Source organism: Ciconia boyciana, chromosome 3 (assembly GCF_034638445.1).
Source record: "Ciconia boyciana chromosome 3, ASM3463844v1, whole genome shotgun sequence".
Lineage (NCBI taxonomy): Eukaryota > Metazoa > Chordata > Aves > Ciconiiformes > Ciconiidae > Ciconia > Ciconia boyciana.
The window spans coordinates 62638551-62664708 of record NC_132936.1 but is presented as its reverse complement, the minus strand read 5'-3'; the positions used below and the strand labels follow the sequence as shown (position 1 = coordinate 62664708).

Below are 26158 nucleotides of genomic sequence, written 5' to 3'. Positions count from 1 at the left end.
AATCTTTTTGGAGAGCTCAGCATACTTTTATGTGAAGTATGGTACAATATTCTGGTTCATATAACCTTTGTGGGATGAAAAATTATTTTGTCTTTTCAACAATTTGAAACTCTTACTTGGAAGTCACACCAAGCATGCTATATTACTCATCTGTGTATCCTAAAAGGAATGCCTTAAGGTACATTTCTCTGTTTCCCTTTTCCAGTAAGCTTACTTTAATCCTTACAATTTTTATCTCAAATGTTGCAGTATATTTTGTAGATATGTGCAGTCTAAAATCCGTTCTCCTTTGTTAAAGAAGACAATGAAACATTGTTTTAATTGGCATAAGAAATGTATGATAAATGCCGCAATTTTCCTTTGCAGAAAAAAGACTACATATTCATTTTCCTTCAAGTATGGAATTGTTTCTGTGTAAATGTGGTCATGATGATTAATGAAGTTGCAGAGAATCACTTGATGACAGCAGTACCTCATAAAACGAATCTGCCAACACAAAATTTTTTCTTTACCTGATGTGGATGAGAATTTGGTTTATTGTGCGTAACTGTGTTGAATTCTAATTTTGTTGAATTGGAATGTAAAGTTAGTGGTGTCTGTCTCCTCCAGACTCGGATCTGACCTCGGATTTTTAGTGATGTCATACAAGCATGAATTAGCTTGGATTGTTCAACAGGAAAATGTTACATCACTTGACAAGAACAACCTTTTAGCTTGTATAATAGTTATTTCAGTGGAAATTGAGCTGGGAACACTTCTGTTTGAGGTTATAATTTTAAAAGCAAAAACCCCTAATTTCATAGCTTTTTGTAGTTTTCATAACTCCCACGTAACCCAGTACTGAAACTCCGTACGTCTAATACAGTTTTTGTGCATGCCTGGAGTATCTAATAATGTAAACTGATTAAAAAGACTTGTCTGCGCTTTCTCTTTTCTGTATGAAGCTTGGAAGTATTGTTATCATCTAAGCAAAACTAAACTTCTCCTGTGGACTGTCACCCTTACATTTCTGGAGAGAAGTGACCTCTGGGTTTCAACTAAAAATAAATGAAAGACAATGATATTGTCTCCTTACATGGAACATCTAGAAGTACTTGAAGTCGGTATGTAAGAGAGGAGGCTGTGAGACCTATTTTTGTTTTGGTTCTACTGCTGTCCTAGTGAGCATGTCTTGTGTGTCACTTTCTCCTCATAGTGCCCAAGTTTCTCTATCTGTAAAATTATTTTTTTGCCAAAATCAGAAATGTTTTTATAGATGAGCCAATTTTATAACTACCACAAAACACTTCGCTCATGTCTTCAGATAGGTATTTTAGACAGGTGTTTGATCTTTGAGCTCTTCAACAAAAAGTAAATGGGATATAATTCATGATGTGTTTTTAAAACCAGAAAGAAGCTTACTGTGTAGAAACTGGTGAGCCAAAGGTGTAGTTAAATTGTTGAAATATTGTGCCTCAAATCTTGGTATTGAATGGAACTGAAACACTTATGGACGTGTAGATATGCCTGAAAAACAGAAGTTAACTAATCAGGATTCTGTCATTTTAGGGATTTGAGGATACAGTCACCCAGTTCTTGTGTGGGAAGTCCCAGGAAGTCTTCCAGGAAGACTTCCAGGGACTTCCAGGAAGTCCCACTTTTCACTTAATCCATTAGACAATCCAAAGCAAGCATTTGCTACTTAAAAATAAATACATAAATAATTACAAGTGTGAAGGAAGGAGCACTCTGTTTAAATCTTATACTAGAGGAACATGTCTTAAAACTTGTCATGAAATTAATGTACAAAAATGAAGTAGCTACTGGAAAAGTCTTAAAAGTATTGCCTCTTGTGAGGCATTTGATTGCATAGAAAAGAGGTTTTAGGCTCTTGAAAAGAAATTCTTCTGTCGAAACAGTATGTCATAAGGTCAGTGGGTTTAAGGGTTTTGCTTTCCCCAGTCCTATAGGTGTGCATTTGCCCTCTTGCACAAATTCTTTTGTGGTTTAACGACTTTACTGGGCAGGATTTTCTATGTGAGGCTGAAATGATAGTTGCTGGATCTCCTGTGGCCTAGCACTTGAAGAACCAACACCTGGAGATCTTGTGTTCTGTCCAGTAGCCTCCACAGTGTAACTTAGCCCATACTGGGATTCTGGTGTCTTCCCACCCTGCCCCCCTTTCTGGCCTCACTGCAGTTTTTCGGCTATTACAGAAATCATGACCTTTTTTCCTGTTTTGTCTTCAGTGTCCGTTTCCTGTTTTCTCCTTCCCTCCCCCAACCCATTTTTTTTACTCCTGACTTTCTCTCCAGTGGTGTCTACGTTCTTACACTGTTAGCTTGTTTTTCCCAAGTTCTTTTTCATAATAAAAGGAAGAGAGAATTGAGAGCTATAACATCAGTCCTTCCCTTTTACTGTGTTTCTGCATCCACACTTGTTACTGAATTTATTGAACATTAATTTACATGTTGTTCATACTGTTTCCAAAACCTCAAGTCTATCATTCGGATGTATTTCTCCCATCCTAACACAGAGACCCAGATGTACACATTTTCAAAGTGCTAGAAGTTTTCCGTCTTTTATTTGTTGAGGATCATATGTTTAGGCAGACTTCTTAGAGCAGCACATCCCAGGCTTTATCCAGACCAGAGCTCCAGTCCTTGGTCTGTGACATCTCACTTTGGGAACTATTATTCAAGTGATCTTGATTTCTGAGAGAACATGATGTAATTTTAAACAAGAGTCTGAGTCTCTTTTTGTTAGTCTATGCTTCCTATGGCTTCCACGCAGGAATGTGCTCTTGCAAAAAAAGAATAACCAGTATACTACTGTCAAGAAAAATTTGAAATGAGTTTGATCTGTTTAGATGCTTATACCAATTTTCCCATTTTCATTGCTTTATATTTCAAAGCACTGAAGAGGTGAATCCAGAGTTAAGGAAAACTTAGGTAGGATGGGGGAAATCCATGACTGTGAGCTCAGACTGGGTCTTTCTTGGATCTAAGTTTAAATGCAAGAGAAGCATACCTATAGAGAACAGCAGTACACCTGAGGGTAAATACGCTTTCAAACATTTGTTCAGTCAGCACCTAAGCAATGAGCCCAAAAGGAGGCAAAGAACCCCCCAAATCCATGTAGATTGGGAGTTTCCTTCAAACAAATAAGTCTTTTTGGCGTGGAGTTCATAATGTTGTGCTATATGTGTTTGTGTAATAAAACCGTTAGATGATAAATTGCTGTCAACTTGGATTTGTGTTCGCCTAGGACTGTTTCAAAGCTTTGAAACTTCTCTGGATATACAGAATGAGAACTGAAAATGTGGCCCAAGAAGGCAGAATAAAGCTTCTACTTAATTTGGCCTGAAAGCTTACAGTAATAACACACCATCCCCATTTGTATGTGGTCATTAAAAGGCTTTTCTGCAATGGGTGAGGCTGCTTTGGTAAACTGCAGTTTGTGATGTATATTTATATGGGCATGTCATTGCAGTCGTGGTTTGGCAAGTCACTGTCTGTTTTTCCTTGTCTACAGGACAGTTCTAAATACTCTTCTCCACCCTGTTCTTGGTGTTCACAAATGAATTATTCTTTTAAATCTTTCTTATCTGTTGTCTTTCCCTAACTCTCCAAAGAAAACTTTGTTTAAATAGTTACTCCCTTGGGACTTTCTTGCATATCCTGCTATCTGTTTTATATTACAATCTTTCATGCTGGGAATGTCCTTCCAAAAAGCACAAAACAGCTAAAGCACTTCGATGACTAACAAACATGTTAAGTGCAGGCACAAAACCAGCATTATTAGCATAAAATTATCTTTTGCCTTTTTTACACACCCCACCCCCATTAGTTTTATTAGACTTGTTTCTGACCTCTAGGGCATCATTTCACTTTGTCTAGCCCAGAGATGTTACAGTGGTTGAAATGTTGTTAGTGGTGAAGCCATTGCCATGAAAAGCAGGAAACTTTTAGAAAGTTGCTGATATTTTCACTCTTCTAATCAAATACTAGCATTCAGAAGAGCCTATGGGAGTGATGAAGTTTTGGCTGCCAATTTTATTTGCTCAGCTAAGAGGCATCTCTCCTTCACTGCTTTTTGTTGCTTGGGATTGGCAATGTTATGCTCCCACAGGAGCAGTAGATGCATACTTTCCTGAAGAGCAGTATTATCTGTAGTTTCAATACTTCATTATATATTTGAGTAAACATAAGTATGTAGGAAAATGTTTGCAGTTTCCTGCTTTACATATATCATTTTAGGTGCATTATAACTGGGGGGGGGGGGGCAGCACAGGGAACACCAAGCAAATTGGTTCTGCTCTTTCAAGGGAATACTTCTGTTCCAGTAGCACATGAAAGACTCAGCTAGCTTGTGCTAGCTGCAAACATAAAAATTAAAATGCCAACACAAGACATCTCGAGTGGCTAACCTCTGAGGTTTGGGGAATGTGAGATAGCTGGCAGGGAATATGGGACATCATTTATTCATTGCAGCAGCAGTTGTGAATTATCAAGTTTTTAACTATTCTATTTTTCATTTGTTTATTTTTCTTAAAACATACTATACAATTAATAGCTTGGATTTGTTTACTTGCATGTGTGTCAAGAATTCTGCATGTCCTTCAACAGTTGATGCACATACTGGTAGCAACATACCCAGCAAAGAGACAGCTGCAACTTACCTGCAGAAATCCAGAAATACTTCACTGTATAGTTTGAAACTTTGCATTTATTTGGCATTTGGATTAAGCTTGTTTAAGATTAATTGCCAGGGATGCCATTTAACCACGTGTTTGAAACTAACTTAATTATTGATAGGAAGTGGTGGCAGTATCAATTTTTGTATTTCAACTTGCATCTTGATTCAGGAAAATTGACATTAAAAAAGATAGTAGCAGGAGAAGATTCTACACCTGTCACCTGTATAAAATAATTTATAATTTTAATGTCACTTTTTCCAAGTTTTTGTTTCCCTCAGTAATGTGCAAACATCAACCAGTATTGTTAAACTGTCTTGCCAAAGAGAACTGTTCTCTCTATAGTGCTTGTATATGACAATAGCAAAAATGAAGTGCACTTTAAAGTTGAAATACAGAACTGATGTTGCTGCTAAAAAAGGCACTTCTGTGGCTACATTTACACCCTGAACCTTTGTAAATAACATTTGTCTATTGAACTCTATTCTTGTACATGACAGAGCAAACTGTCTTAATGCATTTGTCAGTTGGTTTCTGGCCATTGTTCCCAAGTTGGATTAGCTGAAATAAAAAGCTAACAGGCATTTTGAATGTGATCTCAGTAGTGTCTGCATCTGTATGACACTTAGTCTCGAACATACTGGTGAAATAAAGTTCGTGGTTATATCTGCTTATGAAATTTACTTGCAAATGTGTTCTGTTTGTAGGGATCTGTGATTAGTGTTCTACCAAAAGCATAGATTAGCTGCTTCTCATTTCTTTTTCCTGACCTTGAACCCTGGTATTGCGGTTATTTCCCTCTTTTGCATGCTGTTGTACATTTCCTAAACATGTGAGATGGTAACAATTCTCTATATGACTTCCACTGAAGAGGAAATGGATACTTGTCAAAACAATGATATGTGTCTGGGATTCTAGCGTCCAGGAGCTTTATTACACCGGGGCCTCTCAGTTTGCAGGAAAAAAAATTCTCAGGTACTAGTACATTATTTTTCAAACTGAGTTGGAAAGTGCTTTGATTAACCATGTTATTGTAAGTGCCTTGGAAGCATACTTTATGCGAGAGTAAACTTAATGTTGTAAGTATAAAAAGAAACTGTTTTTAATCTTGCCAATACATTATAAATGGAAAGAATTAAAGTTGGAAATGAAAAATTTGTGGCGTCTAGAAATCAATTACCTGAAAATCAGAACAAGATAAATAATTTACAGAATCCAAATAGATTCCCCCCCCCCCCCCCAACTTCTTTAAGAATTGGAAAAAATGAAATGTTTGCCTGTGCTTCAGTGGAATTGTGTCACTGTTACAGAAACAGCCATTTGGTGATGTGGGATGGGGTGGAAGGAAGGGAATGGAGATTGGAGGGACAACATTGCTCAGAACAAATGATTGCTCACTGCTGTTTTTAATCTCTAAAATTGTGGTTATCATGAGGGTTTAATGTGAACAGTCAAAACCCACTGTAAACTTGCGATGTTGGTTTTAAAGATAGGGGAGAGATTTTTCTCAAACTGTGTTGTTCTTAGTTTGTTGGACATAACAGGAAAACAGAGCTGTCTCTTGACCCATGTTCATTTTCTGGCTGCTGGAATGAATTTGGAACTAAATCCTGGGTTTCCACTGAGCATGTCCTTCTCTAGCAGTGTCAGGGCTTGGGTGGGGTCACTCTTGTTCAGTAGAGCTTTTCAAAAAGACTGTTGGATTCTCATCAGCTTACAACACTTTTTCAGCACTGGGGAACAGCACAAAACTAGCTTGATAAACATTATATATGTGCATATGTACTCTGGCAAAGAGACATTTCTTGATTTGAATTGAGTTGCTCTTTGAGATTTTTTTTTTTCTTTTGCCTTGATATATCAGAGTATTTGTAGATTGAAAACAGAGAAGGAAACAGATTCCTGTTATCTCTGGATATGGTATAGATAGCACTCAGAGCTGCAGGATGTATATTTGCTTAAATGTAATCTCAAATTGCAATGTGGGCATCGCAACTTGGCTACGTGTAGCTCTTCAAAGGTATTTATGTTCTGATTTTGTTGAAAGTTTGGGTGTTTTTTTTTTTTTATGATGAGCTTGACGTGTTATATGGGTGCTGTTATACAAACCGTGCAGTTCTCGGTGCGTTTCATTTAGTTTGGAAAACAGCACTTTCTAAGACTATTTTCTGTGTTTTATTATACATTTTTAGGCTGCTACCTAGTGTCAGAAGGCAAATTTTAACAAAATAGTGTTTAAAGAATTCTCACTTGTTTTTATGTGTAGTAGTATCTTTCCTTTCTGGAGAGTTGTATCCCTTCAACTGAATTATCCATTAAGACTAATCCTTTTAAGTTGTATATGGATTGCAGTAACAAAGTTACTCACCAGACAAAATAGAGATGGCCTGCAGCAGGTGTTTTATGAAAAGTTGGGAGCACTTAAGTGGTAGGAATAGGTATGTGTTGTTGTGCTGCTTTAATGGGAAAAAGATTTTGAGAAATAGTCGCATTCCTGGATTCTATTTTGACTTTACAAAGAGTTGAGGTAATTTCCCTAGAGTTGCTTTACAGAAATTTGTCAGCATAGTAGAATATCTTCACAATAAAACTATCTGACTGCCAATACTTACTTTGCAATTTTAGACAGAAATAGTTTTCTCTGTCTTGTTTCATTTGCTGTCTATATCCTTCATTTTATTTCTTTTTGTCTTCATGGTGATCTTCAGAATTACTCTAGTACTTGTCATATCATTTCAGAAGTATCTTTTAAGTTCACACCATCCTATGTAGGGACTTGTCAGAGTTTTTCTGGTGAGTCCTGTGTATTCTGTGTATTGCAAGGGATGATGACACATTTTCAGTAATTTTCTAGCACTACAAAAATTAGTTCTAGAGACTTGATGATATTTCAATGTTTATACAAGGACAAAAATGTTTTCCTAGTAATGCAGGCAGGCTACTGTATTTGGGAGGGAAACATTGTACGCTTGCAAATGTTCAGCTGTACCATGGCATGGATGTAGACATGAAGGCTAAAAATAAAACCTTGTTATTTTGAATAGTGACTTCACTATCTAGGTAAAGGGATGCTTATGAGTATAGTTGCCATTAACTCTGGGGCTGCTAGCCACCATGATGTGCCTGGAATTCTCTGGAAACTGGATTTGATAGACATAGGATCCTGTGGGAAGACACCATTTTGTGCCATTTCTGCTCTGGGAGATAAGCTTAGAGGCTATGCGAATACGTGTGTATACTTAGACACACACTGGTTCATGTACACATGTAACTTTAATTTTTATTGTCATGGAGTAGTAATTCACTGTCTGGCTCTGAAGTTATATTTATTAAAATATGTTAATACTTCTATGAAAACATTCAATTGCTTGTTGTAACTTGGGAACTACGCTTGAAATTGGAAGTGTTGCTGTTTAAAGTTTGACCTTTGAAATGTGCTGCTGATTTTTAGAACTATTATGGCACCATCTGCTGACCAATGTACAGACTGGCAATGACAGCTTGCTCACCTGGTTACCTCCTTGCAAATGAGCTTCCAGTTTAGGACGCAGTTGGGGCAGAATCGTAAGGAGAAAGGTTGATTTTTTTCATTGGCTTATGTTTGGGATAAATATTTTTAGCAGGATATATTATTACAGTGGTAAAAGTCTGAATCATAATACAGCTTTAGTTGTCTAGTCACCTGGATTATTGCATAAGGCTCTTCCATGAACTGTGAGGCTTTAAAAGAAATAATTTTGGGGGTTTTGGGCTATATGGAGCATAGGATTGTTCTTGGTATTCTGTTTATCAATGTGTTACCTTCTAAGCCTACAAAGAAGAGCTGTGACAGCATGAGAATCAGTTCAGGCCCCAGCTCCAGTGGTCTTGTCACAGTGTGGGAAACCGATGGACTCTGACAGGCTTTTGCCCTGTGGCTACTGCTGAGACTCTCAAAAAAGCAGAGTCTGCAGTCTGTCTCTTCAGCCTCTGCAGTTAACCTTGATTTTTGTGCACAGTGATCGTCAGGGAAGGAGCAAACCAAAACAGTCCTTCTTGTCACATTCAGTGTGCAAATACTTAGGTTTGGGCTCGATTGCCTAGAGATCATCTTAATTGTTTTAAAATAGGTTATTAGATTTTGTACATACAAAACGTTTTCCTGTGGGTTCTCTGTTGTAACTTTTTAAAACGTGTTCAGTAGTTTGCTAAACTGTTGATCTTTGACTTTAGTCTCATCTGTTTTTTTCAGGAATGTGTTTAAAAATGAACTTAATCTAAATTATTATATTCGATAGTCAAAGTATGTCTGTTTGTATGTATATACGGTACTGTGTATGTATAAATACAGAGAAGAACGCAAGCTCCTATAGGAAAACTGGGGCTTTTTTGAGTTGATGTTTGACTGCAGATCAGTATTTTATTCGAAGCCATACAATGTAAATGTTGCAGATTGATGTCACTAAGCCAATTTTAGGGATGTTTTTCCTTCCTTAAGGATCTCAAAGTTGCAAACTGTATTCTTTAGTTGTTAACTTATTCCTTTGGGTTCAGAGAGCTCCGTGTCTTTGCAATTGTAGCAATCCACCTAAATAATGACTAAAAGGTGAAACTGGATTTACTTTTTGCTTTGTCTGCTAATAAAATGTGTGCAGGTTATGTCGGTACCTTCAGCAAAATGATGCAGCATAGTGGTATGCTGCACAGAACTACATAATGCCATGAGTTTTCTTGTTCACATATTGATGATAAAATATAAATTTTAAAATTTAACAGAAATGCAAAAGAAAGGTTTTTTTAAGTTAGTATATTCAGCCTGATTTGGAGTATAAATTATTGTACTCTACAACAAATAATTGATTTATGCTTTTGAAAAATCTTTTAGGGGTGGTACCAAGTTTCTCAGGTATTACCTAATGGTTAAACCAGGCCCTTTTAAACTCTGTAAAGTTTGAATGACTGTTCCAGCTAGGATTTTACTTCTTTATGGCTTTTATGTCAATAAATTTTATGTGTTGAGACCAGGAAGCATATTGTTTGTAAATGACCTGTCCTAACCAGCTGTGAAATGCAGAGCAGTCTTCTGCTGTGCTTCAAATCAATAATACAACAAGAAATAAAACACTTTCTTTAAAACAAAATAAAAAACCTCCCAATAAGCAGCTGAAGTACACAACTTTTTTGTTTCAGGTTTTCATGTATATTTTTCAGACGTTAGAAATTTTCTTTACTCTCTTTTTGTTATTTTATGTGTACCCCATGTGAGCTTTAATATTTGGAAGTTCAAGTGTGCAATCAGTTAATTTTTATGAAGATAATGATTTTTAAAAGGAATTATTAATAATAGGGTGATCCAGAAAATTGCACGACTTGTGCAGACACCCATGTTGGCTTTTAGTGCACCGACTTGTAATTTATTTCTATAGAAGTAGAATGAATTTTTTTTTTTTTGCTTCTATTACATGGTTTCTCTGCAAATTGTAGTAGACTGGTGGAGATATAACTATCAAAGTGATTTAGTGATTTTGATTTCTTGAGTTTGCTATGAATTTCAGCGACAAACTAAAAAAGAAAAAACAAGTTTAGGACTGCCTTTTCCTACTTTATATACTCAGAAAATGAGTAAAATGAGATCCAGAAATATATGGAAAAAGGATTTGGAGTTGTTAATCTGTGCTGATGAGTAAGAAATACCATAATGGAAACAGTGAATTAAGAGGCAGATTATCAACTGCAGTGAAAAGAAGCTTTCTATGGTTTTAGTTTGATGTTGTCTGTAACTTTTCAGGATACTCAGTAGTGATCTTTGAGCCATTCTTTTCCTTTTTTTTTTTTTTTTTTTGTAAAAAAACATGTTACACTCAATATGTCTTCTGTTTCTGGTTTATCTATGGTGGCAGGAATTCTCCTGGTCAGACAACTACATTGCAAGAGTTTATACTAGGAACTGGAAGAAAGGTATTAACCAACTGACAAATCTGTACATTTGAGAGGAAAGAGTGGTAAGGAAAGAATAGTGTTCTGTCCTGCTTTCAGGTATGAACTCTGGCCAGCATTAGTTTCTCCTCAGCAGGATAAAAAGGGAGAGGAAGGGATAAATGAAGAGGGGAGAGAATAGCTGTTGTCTGCAGTTGCTTCCTGGCCAGCACCCTTGCTTGGGGAAGTTGGTAGAGTTACGACTAGGGCAGGACATCTGCTCCCCATAAAAGTGGGACCTGTTCTAACAAACTTAATTCTTCTTCAGAAATTGTGAGGTTGTTTCCAATACTTTTTGCCCTACCACTCCCACCTTGGTCCTTGCAGTTTGGGTAGACATTCAATCTGCATGAGACAAGTTTTCAGGAGGATTACAAAAGATACAGATGTTATCACTAGTAGTTTAATATGCATGAGTTTAATGCCAATTGCAAAATCTGCCAAGATTTTTTTTTTTCCCTCTTTGCTCAGAGCTTGGTAATCCTTCCATTTCAGCATCTCCCTAATGTTCCTTCTCTGTTGTCCACTCCTGCTGCAAGATTCTTACTCCCCTTCTCCTTTCAAAATGAAATATGGATTTAATGTTACCTTGCAATATGAAAGAGGTGAGATAAGGAGAACCCTATCCTGCTGCAGCTGTTACAGAGTTTAAAAAAAAATTAAAGGAGCAAAAATAGTTAGTGTGCTTATGCTACGTACTAAGAGCAAATGAGAGTTTACAATGCTTCCTTGGAGACAGGAGGGGAAGAAAAGTTGCAGTTAAACTTGAGAATAGTAAATTTTCAACCCAATTTTGTTTTTTTTCTTCCCAATCTCACTTCTGAGACAAATGCTGTCTGCTTCTTATTTCCACTTTCTGACACATTGTTGGCTGTTAAGACACAGGGCTGGATGGGATCTTGCAAGGTCTTCCCTCTCTGATCAGGAAAAAGCCATTTCCAGATAACCTGGTTACTTGATCTGCTTGACTGTAGTGCAGGTAACATCAGAGACTTTACAAGCTGCAACAGTAGACTCTGATTGCAGAACTCTGATATTTTGTCCCCCACTGCCTCTGTTTTTCCTGTGAACTACAAAACTAGAGGATCTGACATAGCATTGAAATAGTGAGTACAAGGGAAGGGAGTGCAGAGAAGGGCAGATAAACCTGATTTTCTGTTTCTCAAGGGATGCCTAATTCTTGTGCCAAAATGAAACTCTATAAAATATATTATATATATCAAGCTCACGTGCTGGAGAAGGTAGATATTTTGGGAAGACTATCCCTTACGCTCTTGGTCAGTGCCCTTGTTCAGTAAATTCATCCATCTCTAACAAGCCATTCAGAGACTGCTGGGAGTATAACGAAATCTACAGGCTTAGTCAAGAGGTGTGTATTGTTTTGTAGGTTCCCCCCCCCCCCCCCCCCCCCAGAAAAGCATTGAAGTTACAAGCTTATGGGAAATTGAGCTCATGAAAGAAATTGCCTCCTGCAGTGGACTTCAAATGAAGACATTAAATGAACATGGACAGACCTATTCAGACAGGGGCTGTAACAAGTTTCCCTTACTTCTGCAGTATAAAGCCAAGTTCTCCTTTAAAATATAACTTTGGTTATGAAAAACCTGAACACTTGGAGATGCAGAACCTTTCTTGTTTCACACTGAGCGAGTTTGTACCACCCACTGCTATCCTGCCTAAATTTAATCAGTTAAGATGCGTAACTTTAACCTCAGCTCCTTTTATTGTTAGAACAACACCATAGGAACATGTTTACAGGGTGATTTATTTTCTTGGTTCTAAGGAATTTTCTGGAGATGCCTCCTATTTGACTGTATAAGCAAAATATGATCTTAATTTCAAGAATGGTATATAATTAATTTTTATTAGTTTGTACATGTATTTCATGCATTTCTGCATATTTTAAAAAGTAAAAAACACATGCAGGAGATACAGTGATTTTCCTTTTCCTGTAGCTTCTTTGAAGATTTGTTTATCAAGTTCTCTAGAATTTTTTTTAGCTACTTTCTGAGAAGAAATTGGTTCTTTCTTAGAGATGCATGAGAAGAAATCACCACCATCTCTGTTAATAATGAAACCTCCCTTTTGACTTTATTAAGCAGAGTGGATTGCTATTCTCTGATCAGCAGAAGTTTGTGGATTTTTCTGTTGGGGAAAGTTGGGTTTTGTTTTTCTATATATTGTGCATTTTGATAATAAGCTTTTGCATTATTATTATTATTAAGATTGATACCTACCATTAGGAAAGAACAGCAGCAATTCTGTGTAAGATATGAAGGTGATAGCAAAATGTAATTTGACTAGTACCAGCTTTAAAACTAGCATATTAATACGTGGCTTTACATAGCAAATTCTTTAATCTCAACAGGTAGACAAATGGAAGCCTGCCTTTCAGAGTCCTATTACCTCTGAAATAAATAATACGTATATAAATATTAATACAGTATCACAATGAACTTTGTTAACAGTATTAAAACTTGAAGGGTTTTATAAAAAATTGAGGAAATGGCTACATAACTGTAATATTTAAGCTTGAAGTGTATTCAGAAGTCTCTAGTATAGCAGTAAAGATACTAACTTTTCTTTTAATTTCCCCATTGGTGAATGTTTTGGTTTAGATAGTGAAGTTTAAAGTAATGAACAAAGAAACACCCACATCATGTAGTTACTTCTGGTCTTAAGGTGCTTGCTTAATATGAATTTGCCTGTAGATAGTTGAAGGCTGCTATGTCTAAGCTTCTTACCAAGATAACTGTCTATTTCCTTTGGCTCATTGTTTCCTTTCAATATTGTCCATCTCTTTTGCCAGAAGGGCTTCTCTCTTACATATTTGGGCATTTATTAGTTTTCTTTCTTCCCCCCCACTTCTTTTTCTTCTTGGGAATGGCTTAGTTTAACTTTATTTCTGACTACTTATGAATGTGCTTTGGAAACCTGGAGGCAAAGTGTTGCTGCTGCCTTGTGATCTAAACTAGTTTCCAGTTGGCTTCAAGTGCAGATTAAAGTGGTGTGCAAGTTAACTGCATCAAGCCGGAACTAGATTACCTTCTCCTTGACTCTTTTTTTGGGCAGGGGTGGGGGCAGCAGCTGTTGACTTCAGCAGGAGTCCTGAACTAATAGCCTCCTGACTCTAATGGCAGCCATTGATGGCAATCAATTTTAATGGAGAGGGCCCAATGTTTAAAAGTTATAAATGTGATTGTAACTAACCTTCAGGCCAGACAAACAGACCATCAGTTTAAAACTAATTGAAGAAGGTTGTAAATAAGTACCAGTGATACTTCTGATGGTATCTAACTATTTTAAACTTTGTTTGTTGGACCATGGTGTGCTTATTTTTGTTGACTCGCATCAATACATTGGAAAAAAATATATATTACACTTTCAAAGTAATGCAGCAAAAATCCAGTGCCACACAGCTAACAAAATTTGTTTATTCTAGTTAATATTTTTTCAAGAAATACCAATAATGTTAAGATTAAAGATTATTATTGCATATCCTGTTGTTATAGTATTATGATTTGTCTTTAATTTCACTGAAGGAAGAGCAGGCAGAAGTGAGAGAGTATAAGAATTATGTATGATTTTATGTTGATTGGTATGAGCTCCTGATTAATAACCCAATCTTATTTAAAAAAACAAAACAAAACCAAACAACAAAAAAGTACACTTCCTGGCATTATTAGTAATTTCAACAGTTTCACTGACTTACAATTTCTGATTATTTTTTTATACTCACTATCATGCTCACCATCCTTTTCTCCTATTTTTTGGTAAGCTTGCTCTTTCATTTTCCTCCATGCCCACCACTGGCTCACTGTGGACTGAGATAAGGGAATTGTGAAAATACACCCTTAACTTTAAATGCAACAGATTTGACTATAAACTAAAACTTAAAGCTATGAATTCCCATCTAAAATCAATGTCTGCTTCTGGTACTGTCAACTGTGAGCCTACTGGTTGCTTCTTTGCTGAAAAGGTATGGATGATAAGGAGGATGGAAGAGTTATATAAAGTCTAAGACTATAGATATTTTAACTGAGTCTCTTTTAAGGCAAGAATGGCTTTTCTTAATGTAGAAAGGAACAACTAGAAGCATGCACTCTTCCTTGATTTAAAAAGACTTTCTGTATAAAACTTGTGTTATATTGATCAGTGTCACTGAATAGTAAGGGGGTTGTATCTACCAGTTCACCAACTAGAGAAGGTGGATGCTCTTCTGAAATTTGAGCTTCTGGGTCAACCAAGGAGCCCAGTAGAAAGAGAACTGAAGTTACTCATGAGATAATCTTGGCCAATAACATTAGGAGTAGCTTATAATAAAACAAATGAATTTCAGTGAGCACACTTAAAATGTTATCAAGGAGAAAGAAACTATTGGTAGATCTATCTTTCTGAAGTAGTATTTTTAAAAAACTTTATCTGCAGAGTACTAAGTTTTAGCTTACTGATTTTACTTGTGAGCTGAGAATTTGAAAAGAAGAATTTCTTTAACCCCAATAAGTTTAATTTAGGAACCCTTGTAGATTATTACTACAAATTACTGCCAATAATACAAGAGTCAGTAAAAGTAGTGATGATACATAACAAAACTATTTTTATTGTTGCTTCTTTTAGTGTAGGTTGTGAAAATGACAACTGAAGTTGGCTCAGAGACTGAAGTAAAGAAAGATTCTGAGCAGCTGGGACCAGACAAAGCCAAGGACAAGCCCGAAGAAGCATCAGAGACTCCAGAAAATCAAAAGTCCAGGGAAACATCCTCTGAAGAAGCTCAAGATTCTTCCTCTGTCCCTGCACCAACTAGCCAAAGTAGTCCAAGTAGCCAGAAGAAGGAAAAAGCTTCACCTGAAAGCAAGGGTATTTCTCGTTTCCTTCCCCCCTGGCTTAAGAAACAAAAATCGTACACCTTGGCAGAGCCCAAAGATGACACCAAGAGAAGGACCACAGGGGAAGAACAAGTAGTTGAAGAAAGTGAATGCCAGACACTAGAGGGGGTGGCTCAGCCAAAAAAGAGCTTAGAAGAAGCAGCAGCTGAAAATCAGCATAATGCTAAAGCAGACGACAAAGACGAAAAACACTCTGTTAGTAGTGCTGAAACACAGGTATGTGTGGGAAGGCTAATGGATGCTTTGGAATAATTTTAATGAGACCTGATTCATGATTTATGTAATTCATGTAAGGCTTTGTTAGGATCATATTGAGGGGAAAAATGACAGCTACTATCTGGCCTTTTGTGCAGTTGGGTTGATACAGTTACAAGTAGCATAGCTGGTTTTAAAGGTTCCTGCTCTGTGGCAGACCATTTTTTTACTCCAGTCATTCTAGATGTCTAATTTTAGTGTAACTTCACACTTTGGCATAGTTCAAAGGAACATTGAACTGTATCATTGTGGTAGAAATGAGCAGGGATAAAGAGGAGGAGCTTCTTAAGTCAGCTTTGTCTCTGAAGCCATTGGATCGCACCAATACCTCCTTAGCGACTTAACCACAACAAATAACAAATGGATTATCTCTGAGTCCTTATGATCTCAGTTTTTGTTATCCTTTACCTAGAAACCATGCTTGTGGTCACTGTCCTCATTGTTGCATTCTGGGAGGTTGGTGCTGAGTTCCAAGCCAAATGCCACCTTCTGCAGTGCTCCAGAGTCTTGCTTTTCAAAAAGTTGCATGTGAGTTCTTAACACTCAAACCTCACATTCTAGGGTGGCGAAGATGATTAAGGGCATAGGAAATCTTTCATATGAGGAGGGGCTGAAAGAGCTGGTGCTGTTCAGCCTGGAGAAGAGAAGGGTCAAGGGAAATCTTATCAATGTTGTATAAATACGTGAAGGAAGGGAATGAAAAGGAGCCAGACTCTTCTCAGTGCTATGCAGTTAAACAGCAGAAGGCAATGGGCACAAATTAAAAACATGAAATTCCATCTCAAATAAAAAAAAAATAAAATCTTTTTTACTGTGATGGTGGGTAAAACACTGGAACAGGTTGCCCAGAGAGGTTGTGGAGTGAATCATCTGTGAAGATATTCAAAACCCGACTGGGTACGGTCCTGGGCATACTGCTCTAGGTGTCCCTAGAGGGGCCTTAGGGGCATTGGACTAGATGAATCTCAAGAGGTCCCTTCCAACCTCAACCATTCTGTGATTCTGTATAACTTGACTTTCATAAACACTGTTTTTCAGTTTTGTATAATTCCTGGAGCTTCTTGTTAAATTTCTGTTAGGAAAAAGAGCCAATAAAACATTTAAAAATCTCGTTTTAAGGAAAGAAAAAAATAAAGGCACCTTCTGTGGTTTGAGAGCAAGAATATCTGGTCCCCAAAGGAAAACCTTAATGCTTACACTGGTTATTGTGCTTCCAGTATGGGCATAACTTTAATGAAGGTTTGATGTTTTATTTATTAGTAGCTTATAAAAGAAATGAACAAGTTAAAAATATCCACCTTCCTGAGTTTCAATCATTGTTTAACTGTATTTTATATAGCCTGCCAAAGAAGATGGTAAAGAAGTGGAAGTAGAGAAAGTTGCAGAGGAAAAGGAAGAAAAACAAGAAGAAAAAGAAAAAAGGGAGACAAAAGAAGTGCAGACAGCTGAAATCAAAACAGAAAACATTCCTCAGAAGTCTCCCAAGAAAATTAAAACTGTGCAGTGTAAAGTGATGCTTCTGGATGGCACAGAATACAGCTGTGACCTAGAGGTAAGGCATCAAGTCTCTACATAAAGAGCTCTTTTTCTATAGAGAAAAATAAAATTTGCTTTCATTGCACTGAGAATTTAACAAATACATTTTTGTATATCTAGTGATCTCATTACAATGTTACATTCACATTGCTATCATTAGGGGCCAGTTAACATTTCATTTTAAAACTCCATCTTTAAGACCTTATCAGTTTATCCTTAAAAATGCATTCTGAGGTACACTAGCAAATAAGATAAAATGCAATATACAAATCCTTTCAATGGTGATCGTTTGACAACTCAAACATTTTTTTTGCAAAATATTAAGGTTTTCCTGAAGGTAGTGTCATATGTACTAATAAAGCTGTCTTGAGTTCATTAATTTTTTTTAAGTTATCTCAGCTGGAGAACTAAAGTTTGAAAAAGTTTGCTTCAAAGAAAAATTCTGTTACAGGTATAAAATACTTATTTGTATTTAAAGGTATGTTCTAGTTCCAAATTTTCATGGCTGCATGGATTGTTTGTTTACAACTGTAAATCGCCGGGTTAGATATTGTGTATATTTGTCTGTTAAATCTGATTTAAGATCGCTAACAGAAATAGGGATTGTGAGCTAAATGGTAAATAGCATCTTGGGTTTTATGGCTTTAATATCCTTTGAATATATATATATATATATATATATACACACAGACACATATACACATATAAACACACACACTCTTTCAGTCTGACCATAGTGTCCAAGTTCTAGGTCAAATAGTAGTTGTTTAATATTTTAGATCAAGATTAAATTATGAAACACATAATTACATGAAAGGAGGAAAAAGTGGCATTCCAAATCTTATTTCAGTGAAATAACCTTTGGTTTGATTTATTATGACAATTTTTGTATAATTAAGGTAGTAAGTAGATCTTATCAGCAGATTACTTCAGGCTAGTACTGTCTCCCAAAAGATGCCAGTCACTTCAGTACAAAGGTGTGAGAGGCTGTTCTCTATCAGAAAGTTCAACTGTAATCACTTTTGCCAGTAGAAGATGCAACACCAACTATTATAAACCACATGACTTCTTTGGGCACACTTTCTGAAGGTTTGGGAATTGTTTTAACTAGAAACTCCCTATTTCATGCTGGATTGATGGATACCCCAGAAATAAGCTTATTTAATACTGGCGTATGGTGCTGCTTTGGAAAGAAGACAATGTTCCTTGTAGGACAGTTTATATATGGAAACCATACTTCCAGCCAGTCAGTTGTAAGACACATTAAAATTTGTTTAATTCTATTTTGTAATTCCAATAAAGTTTGCAAACACTTGAAAACCATGTTCATAGTACCTGAAGACTTTAGCTTTGTATCTCAAAGGTTGTGTAGGTGATATTTTTGAAGTTCTTCTAGCTAGTAGCACCAAAGACAGATTCTAATAATGAGGCTTGGTTCCCTTGCACAGGTGCATTCCAATCCTAAAAAACCCTCTACTCTTCAGCAGATGCTTTCACAGGACAGGACCTCTAAGCTGTTCTTGGGTTCAATTCTTTGTAAGCTTTGGGGGGAAAAGAGGAATGCAGTGAATTAAACAGCTGGTGAAGTCTGTCTTTCTGATGCTTCACTTCTACTTGTTGCTTCCAGTCCTAGTCATTTCTCTTTGTGAAATTTGTCTCATTGCTGTTTGTTCTAGTCATACGAGATGGCTGTAAGGTGATGAGAAGTTTCTATGGCCATATAAGCTGCTAGTTTAGAATATCATGATTTTCATTTATGGGTTCAGTAAGCTAAAGATGTGACCAAGCAACATGATACGATTCAGCATGTTCTGCAAAATGGTACCTAATACGACACCCCCAGCAAGTCGACCTTTAAGTGAGTATTAGAACCACAATGTGTTGGTAGTTATGTGGAGAATTAATATTTGTTATAGAAGGTGATAGGTTTCCTCACTAAAGTCAACTCCTCCTTTACATTTCTGTCTTAGGCTTTGCACTAGAGTATCCATTGGTTTGGAATGGGGGAAAAATAGTTGTTCTGGACTACACTTGTGAATGTCGTTGTTGCATTTTACATGATGATGTAACTAACTGATTAGCTGTGGTGCCTAGACTGAATATCATCGAAGTTAGGAAGAGTGGTTAAAATTTGTACCTCTTCTAAAACCAGACATCTAGATATATCTTTCAGATTGATCTAAGGACAAAACAGTGGCAATGTTATGGCATTTCTCAGACCCAGCTGATTCCTTGAAAATATTCCCATTTTTGTCTAATGTAAATTGTTCAATTTTTGATGTAGTACACACATTACAAGTCATGCAGTAGTGCAGGCTTCTGCTTGAAGCCTTTTGTCTTCTCTTGTGCTGTTTCATTTTCCAGTGTCCGTTAGTCAGTCCCTACATGATTTGATTGTGGATTTCATTAGGCTTCCTAGTAGTTTAATTGCTTATTGTGTACAAGTTGTTTTGTGTACTGTAGTATAATACTGGATGAATACTGCTCGCCTGTCCTTCAAGATCTTGTGAAACTAATAGTTAGAGAAGACTAAAGAAAGACGCCTGTTTTTAAGACTTTCAGAAGTTTCATCACAACTTAAGTCTTATTTCATGCATTAGTACAGCTTTCTTCAAACCTGTTCTCTAATAAAACTCTTCCTATCAGCTAAGAAATTCTTATTTGTTGTTTATCAATATGAAATACTCCTTGGGAATGTTTTGCTGCAGTTTGCTGGAATTTTTCAAGTTTGTGTTTTATAGTTTTTAGTAATATAAGCTTTCTGAAGCCTCTGTTTGTTAAATAATTCCTATACTTGATGTTAAAATCAAATAATTTCAGTGTATGTTTCTTAAAGTACAATATTTTAGCCCTACAGGGATCTCTCCCTGACAGTGTCAAATGCAGACCACTTCACCATGAATTAAGTCAACTGTAAAAAAACAATAGTGAAGCCTTTGTTAATGTTAGCGAAGTCTACTTATTTTTTTTATGCTGTGTTTACAGAAGAGAAAATTTTATCAGAATAAACAAAACATGAACATGAAAAATATACTACAGAATAATTGCTGTCCAGAACACATTGCATAGGGCTGTGCATACTTATGTTCTAAAGCTGCAGGAATTTTGTCACCTAAAAGTTCTTGAAAAGTATTTTTATTTATATATTCCTATCACTATATATGGACAAATATATATAGAAATTATATATAAATCAAAAATTTATGTAGATGGTGTAGTAACCCTGGAGTTTTTTTGATTTTTTCATGTAAATTGGGATGTTTAAATCTGAATGGTATCCCTGTATTAATTGAAGGCTATATGAATTTTATTTTCCTGGGCTTTTTCCCTGTCCAAAAATGAGAGTTAAATGAAGCTGTGGCTTACCACAGATTTAAAAAGATGCCATTTTGCATTTACAACTGAAAAATTCTATTCTGAAGTATTTTAAGTGTATCATGGTTCAGTTAAGTTGGTTGGCAAGAAATATGTTTTCTGATTATTTGTAATAAATAAGAGTTTGCTCTAAGAACAGAAGCAAAAATTAAGGGGGGGACAAAGTGGAGTAGAAACAATCTGTTTATGTTCATTTGAATCATTTATAGGACATGAGCAGTGCTGACTGCAATTTTATGAATGAATTCATGTTCTTAAATACATGTAGAGCTTTTTATGCTCTACTACTGTACCAAAATACTAAGTCTCAGAAAGCTGCTTCAACTGATAACTGAAATTTCAGTTTGTGCTCTCTGCAGTGGATCCTAGTAGATCAGTTTCTGATACTGACCTTTTTCTTTAGTCTTCCTTTAATATTTAGTGTTTGGGTAAATGTTGGTTTATTTCTGCTTTACAAAGTAACAGAAACAATGCAAGATTAAAAAGCAAATAAATGAAAACTCTGCAGTCTAAGCACAAAGTGCAAAGCCCAGTTTACCTTGGTTGACTTTCTAGTAAGTCAGGTTTTAGTTTGGAGCAATTTCCATGGTTGAAACATTTCCTGATGCCTCTTCCAGTTTTCGCTATATACTGTAGACCAACTTCGTTATATTTTATTTACATTAGAGACACTTCTTTAAATATATATACTTGCTAATAAGGAAGTAAAACTGAAAAATACCTTGTTTTCACTGCTGTTATTTTACAGACAGCTTTTGGTAGAATCCTGTCTTTTTCTAATTGCCATCTTAAACCTTCATGATAAATCAGTAATAAAATCTGAGCTAATACACTATTTCTTGGGGTCTTTTCTGTTTGAGTTACAATCACATTCCTTTTTTCTTGTAGAACTGCATCAATTTGTATTCACATAACTTAAAAGGAGTGTGAAAGAAACCAAAATATTACCCAGCAACTTACCCTCTGTTAAATTTTGTCATTGTTAATTCTTATTGCATGTGTCTTTATATAGGACAATAGCTGGGAAAAGGCATAAAAGGAGATTAAAGCCATGATTCAGTAGCTTCAGTGTCAGCATGCAGATCAATGCTGTAGTTAGTATAAGCTGATAGAATTCTCAGCAGTAACTAAATACTGAAACTTTTGTGCCCAATTAGTACATACAATACTATACAATTAATTTGTACCAGTGGTGTTAATTGTAATGTAAGAGGACTTGATATTTGAGTTCAGATATTATATACCTTAGATTCACTAGAATCTTAATGGATAATCTTGAAGTGGATAGTAATGCCTTGTTTCTTTAAAGAAAAAAAAAGTACTGATGCACTATTCTTAGTCCATAAGCTGTTTTAGTCAGAAAAACTTTACTTTTCCAGCTTGATCATCTTCTTATCAGTAAATAGTTAATAGCAAAAGCCTGAAGATGCAATTTGGAAATTCATGGAAAAAGGGAGGGTCAGGCTGGGAACATTTAAACTAGAGATACAAGTCCCATGGGACCTTATGGGATGCACCCATGAGTGCTGAGTGAGCTGGCTGGTGTTATGGCAAGGCCACTCTTGATCATCTTTGAAAGGTCCCAGCAGTCAGGGGAGGTTCCTGGGATTGGGGGGGGGAGGGGGAGCAGGGTGGGAAGCAAATGTAATTCCTATTTTCAAGAAGGAAGATGTAGGAAATGTCAGGCTGATCAGCCTCACCTCAATTTAACCTCTTGAGTATTAAGGGAAATTCAATTTATTTCTTTTTTTTATGTCATCTTAGGTTCTCAAAATTAATAGTTTTATATGTGGTTCTTTTAGCAAGGTGGTCACTTCTCACTTTTTTTCACTTGCAGGAAAAAGCAGTTCTATAAAGTCTCATCCATTTATCACTGTTGTCCAAGTACCTGTTTTTCTCTAGCTTTTTTGAAGTAAGATGATAAATCTCTAAATAATAAAGAACTTTCTTAGGCTTGTTCCACACTTGTACAATTGGAAGACTGCACTTTGAGACACTATACTGTCTGGGAGTACAAATGAGTTCAGGCATAATATCCCTAGCAGTCCCTATTAAACAGCTTCTAAAATAGCAGCTCTCTTCTGTGACTGCTCATTGAACTCCATTATCTAGGCCAGTTGTTTAGTCTGACACCTATGTTTTTATTTCCCTCTATTTTCCTTTATTTTAAAAAGTAATCTTAGTATAGATTCAGGTGCTAGCTGTCTTCCTGTGTCTCACTTCTGACTTTTTTTACTTTTAATTTCTTTTCTTTTTTCTGTCCATCTTGGTTTTTCTTTTTCCTGAAAGAACAGAATATCCAGTGGCAATAGTCTATGTACTTAGGAAGAAATGCAATTTCAGTAGACCAGAAACTGCTCTGTAAGCTGCTGTCCACATGGTAGTTATATTTCTATCCTGCTTATATTCCTTTTTGCTTTGTGAGCTTAACTTAGTTCTAGACATATTTGCGGCTACATTTCTTCAGCTCCAGTGCTTTAAAACCGTTCAATATACTTTATTTTTTATAACATGGATTTTGAATTTTGGATATTGAAAGAATTAAGCCTTGTTTCATATAACATCTTATACAAAAACCAGCTCCCGCCCCGCCCCGAACCATTGAAGCTGGTTTTGTTCTTTAGTTTGCAAAGTTACATGTTTGATACAAATTAAATTAGATTAATTTCTCAAACAAAGTTGACTGGATATAGAAATAATTTTTTCAAACTTAAAAAGAATGGATATTTCAATTCAATAAGATGCTAGTGAGCTTGTGTAGAATATATAAAATAACTGTATTGGAAAAGCGTTCACAGTTTTTGGTTAAGGCTGGTGTTTAACAAAAGAAGTTCATCTGGAATTAGTTTTTTAAAGTGTATTATCTCTGAGATTTAGACTAAGCAGCGAAAGCTCTATAGAGGTTGATGTGGACCAGGCTCTCCATGCTTCACTAAACATTTTTAGGAATTTAGTATTTATCAAGTGACAATTGGATATCCTAACTTGCTGAAAGTTGAGTTCAGCTATATTCCTAAATGCTTGAATTCTGTAATAGGAAGCTGAGATAGCTAGGGAGATTAATTTAAGTGAATAGGTGAAGTCCTATTATTGTGATACAACTGAAGCCAATTTGTGTATGTTGAAATAACTGTTTTCTGTCCTGTTACCATAGATTGGTTTTTGTAATAGTAATCCCGATATTGCTCAAGGATCTTCTTGTCTTGGCAGTTTAGAGCAGTGTGATGACATGTGTGGCAGTGGCTTTGTTTTTAACTGAGGGAGTGAGGGAAAAGAATTTTCAAGGCAAGATTGAGAAAATTATAATCTTCAGCAAATGTTTGTTGGTTACATGAAGGAGGCTTACTGTTTTGAGTGAAAGGTACTCATATCTAATCCTTGATGTGTTTTCATGACCAAACTCAAATGTTACCATTTTATCCTTCAATGCCTCTCAGCCTGTCAAGTGTTCTGCAGCATCTGTGTTCAAAAACATCAAAAATTGTATTTAAGTATGTGTGTTATCAACATAGTTCAGCTCAAAGAGGGCAGAGTTAAGTTGCTTCAAGAATAGCCTTCCCTTAACACAGTTTTTACTGTTTTGCAGAAGTTGCAGTGTAGCTAAATGTTGTGCTCTTGAGTGGACACAAGTTGCTGCAAGGTCCACTCACTTCATGTTCTTGATCTATTTAATTAAGATTGGCCTTTCAAAATTATTATTTAGCATTTGAAGTACCAAATTTGATCACTTAAACTCAGTTTCTTTTACTGTAATTCTTTAGTGCAGCCAGTGACTATCCAATCCAGCTGAAATGGTTTTGCTCTCCTTTCTTGACTTTTCTTTCTTACAAAAGATCTCAATATGAGAGTTCCTGGGGAAAAAAGAATCAGGAACAATATAAGTTTGTATTGCACTCAATTAAGGATATTTTTTTAAAGCCCTATCATCCCATGGAATAGCTTGTCCGTTTGTGCATTTTTCTGGTGTATTTGAATGAACGTCATAGTTTTTCTTTACAAGTGCTAATTTATTTTGGATCCATGAGAAAAGTGAAAGAGATGAACTGTTCCCAAAGATCATCTGAGGAAAACTATGTTCTCAGTCTGATGATGGGTATAGCTTGTCCTATGTCATCCTCTGGCAGGGGTGGGGGGAATTGTATTTTAGATATTTTCTTTTTTTTTTCTTTGCAGGAAAAAAGAAGCCTGAACCTTACCTTTTTTTTTTTCTTTTTTTCCTTCGAGGCAAGCATTAGGGATCACTCATATTGTTTGAGGAAATATACTTCCCAGATCAAAGTTTATGCATTTCACCAGGTCTATGGCTCTATCTGATTTCTTCACAGCCTACTTATTCTGTTATTTTATACATGTACCTGAATTCCTTCCTTCTCTATATACCTGGTATGTCTGGAAGAGGAAGTAATGGGACTCTGAAGGGTGCACATAATAGATGTGATAAGTGGGGGAGGATGGAAGATAAATTTCCTGCCAACACCAGGTCCAGTTTACACACAAAACTACTCCGAGCCTCTTTTTTTGTGGTACTAGAGACTCAGTAGTTGTCTGAATACATTCTGCATCCTTTAAGATTTCTGTTAGAGTTTCTTGATATCATTACTTGGAGAGAGTAATGAAGATGCCCAGGAACTCTTTGGAAGTTCTGTCTTCAGCCTGTTGCATCTTGGAGGGCTCTGTCATGATCAGCTGTGTTGTGTGCAATGTGAGCCTTCCTTATATGCCTCTGGTAACACACAGTTCTTAAAGTGGTTGGTGTTACTTATTCCAACTTTCGGGATTATTACCTATAAATAATGGTGAATTGCAAAAGTTTTCCTTCAGAGATGATGTTTGGTATTGAAGTGTTTGACACTCTGAGTGGTTGAGACTGACATGCATCTAAGTTATTTTTCTTTGAGTACTTATTAACTTGTTTTATGCACGGAATATTGAATTATATGCAGCAGAAATGGTATTTCCATGTGGTTGCCACAGCTTGCACATGGCATTATAGGTAATCGTTTCTGAGAAGCTGACATTTCTTCACTGAAGTAAAAGCTGGCTGCTAGTCTATCCACAGATTAAGAAAGAAGTTGACTTTTTTTGAATAGCCTCATTTAGCTGCTTTAGGATAAGAGTTCTGCACTTTAATATTAAAAGACAAAACCATCTTTTAACACAGAGTAGTGTTAAATTTGGGGAGAAAATGTAGGTTTATCTGCAGATGATTCACATGAATCTTTTTTCCAAAGCATCTTCCTCCCCCACCCCAGAGCGATTAGTCAGGTTGACTTTCAAGGGCTGGAATAAGAGGCATACGATTTGCTGAGGTGAAAATGCAGTATGTCTGTGACAGTAACCACTAGACAGGGACAGTAAGTAGATTGTGGTGTCTTGCTAGCTCTGCTGTTCTTCGATTGAATTTTTTGTTTGTTTGTTTTGTAGCTGAGCAACAACTGTGAAGATATTCTGGGATTTGCTTTGATCATGGAGTTTC

General features: G+C 36.2%; 1 protein-coding gene across 8 annotated transcripts in view; it reads left to right on the top strand.

Moving 5' to 3' along the window:
• EPB41L2 (erythrocyte membrane protein band 4.1 like 2) overlaps positions 1 to 26158 on the top strand; it is a 128044-nt gene that overhangs the window by 35868 nt on the left and 66018 nt on the right. For all 8 annotated transcript variants that reach the window (XM_072855852.1, XM_072855859.1, XM_072855858.1 and 5 more), the window contains 2 exons: positions 15248 to 15732; positions 17111 to 17323. In XM_072855852.1, the coding sequence (XP_072711953.1) occupies positions 15262 to 15732; positions 17111 to 17323 (684 nt within the window). In that variant the 5' untranslated portion in view covers positions 15248 to 15261. The remainder of the gene's footprint in view (positions 1 to 15247; positions 15733 to 17110; positions 17324 to 26158) is intronic.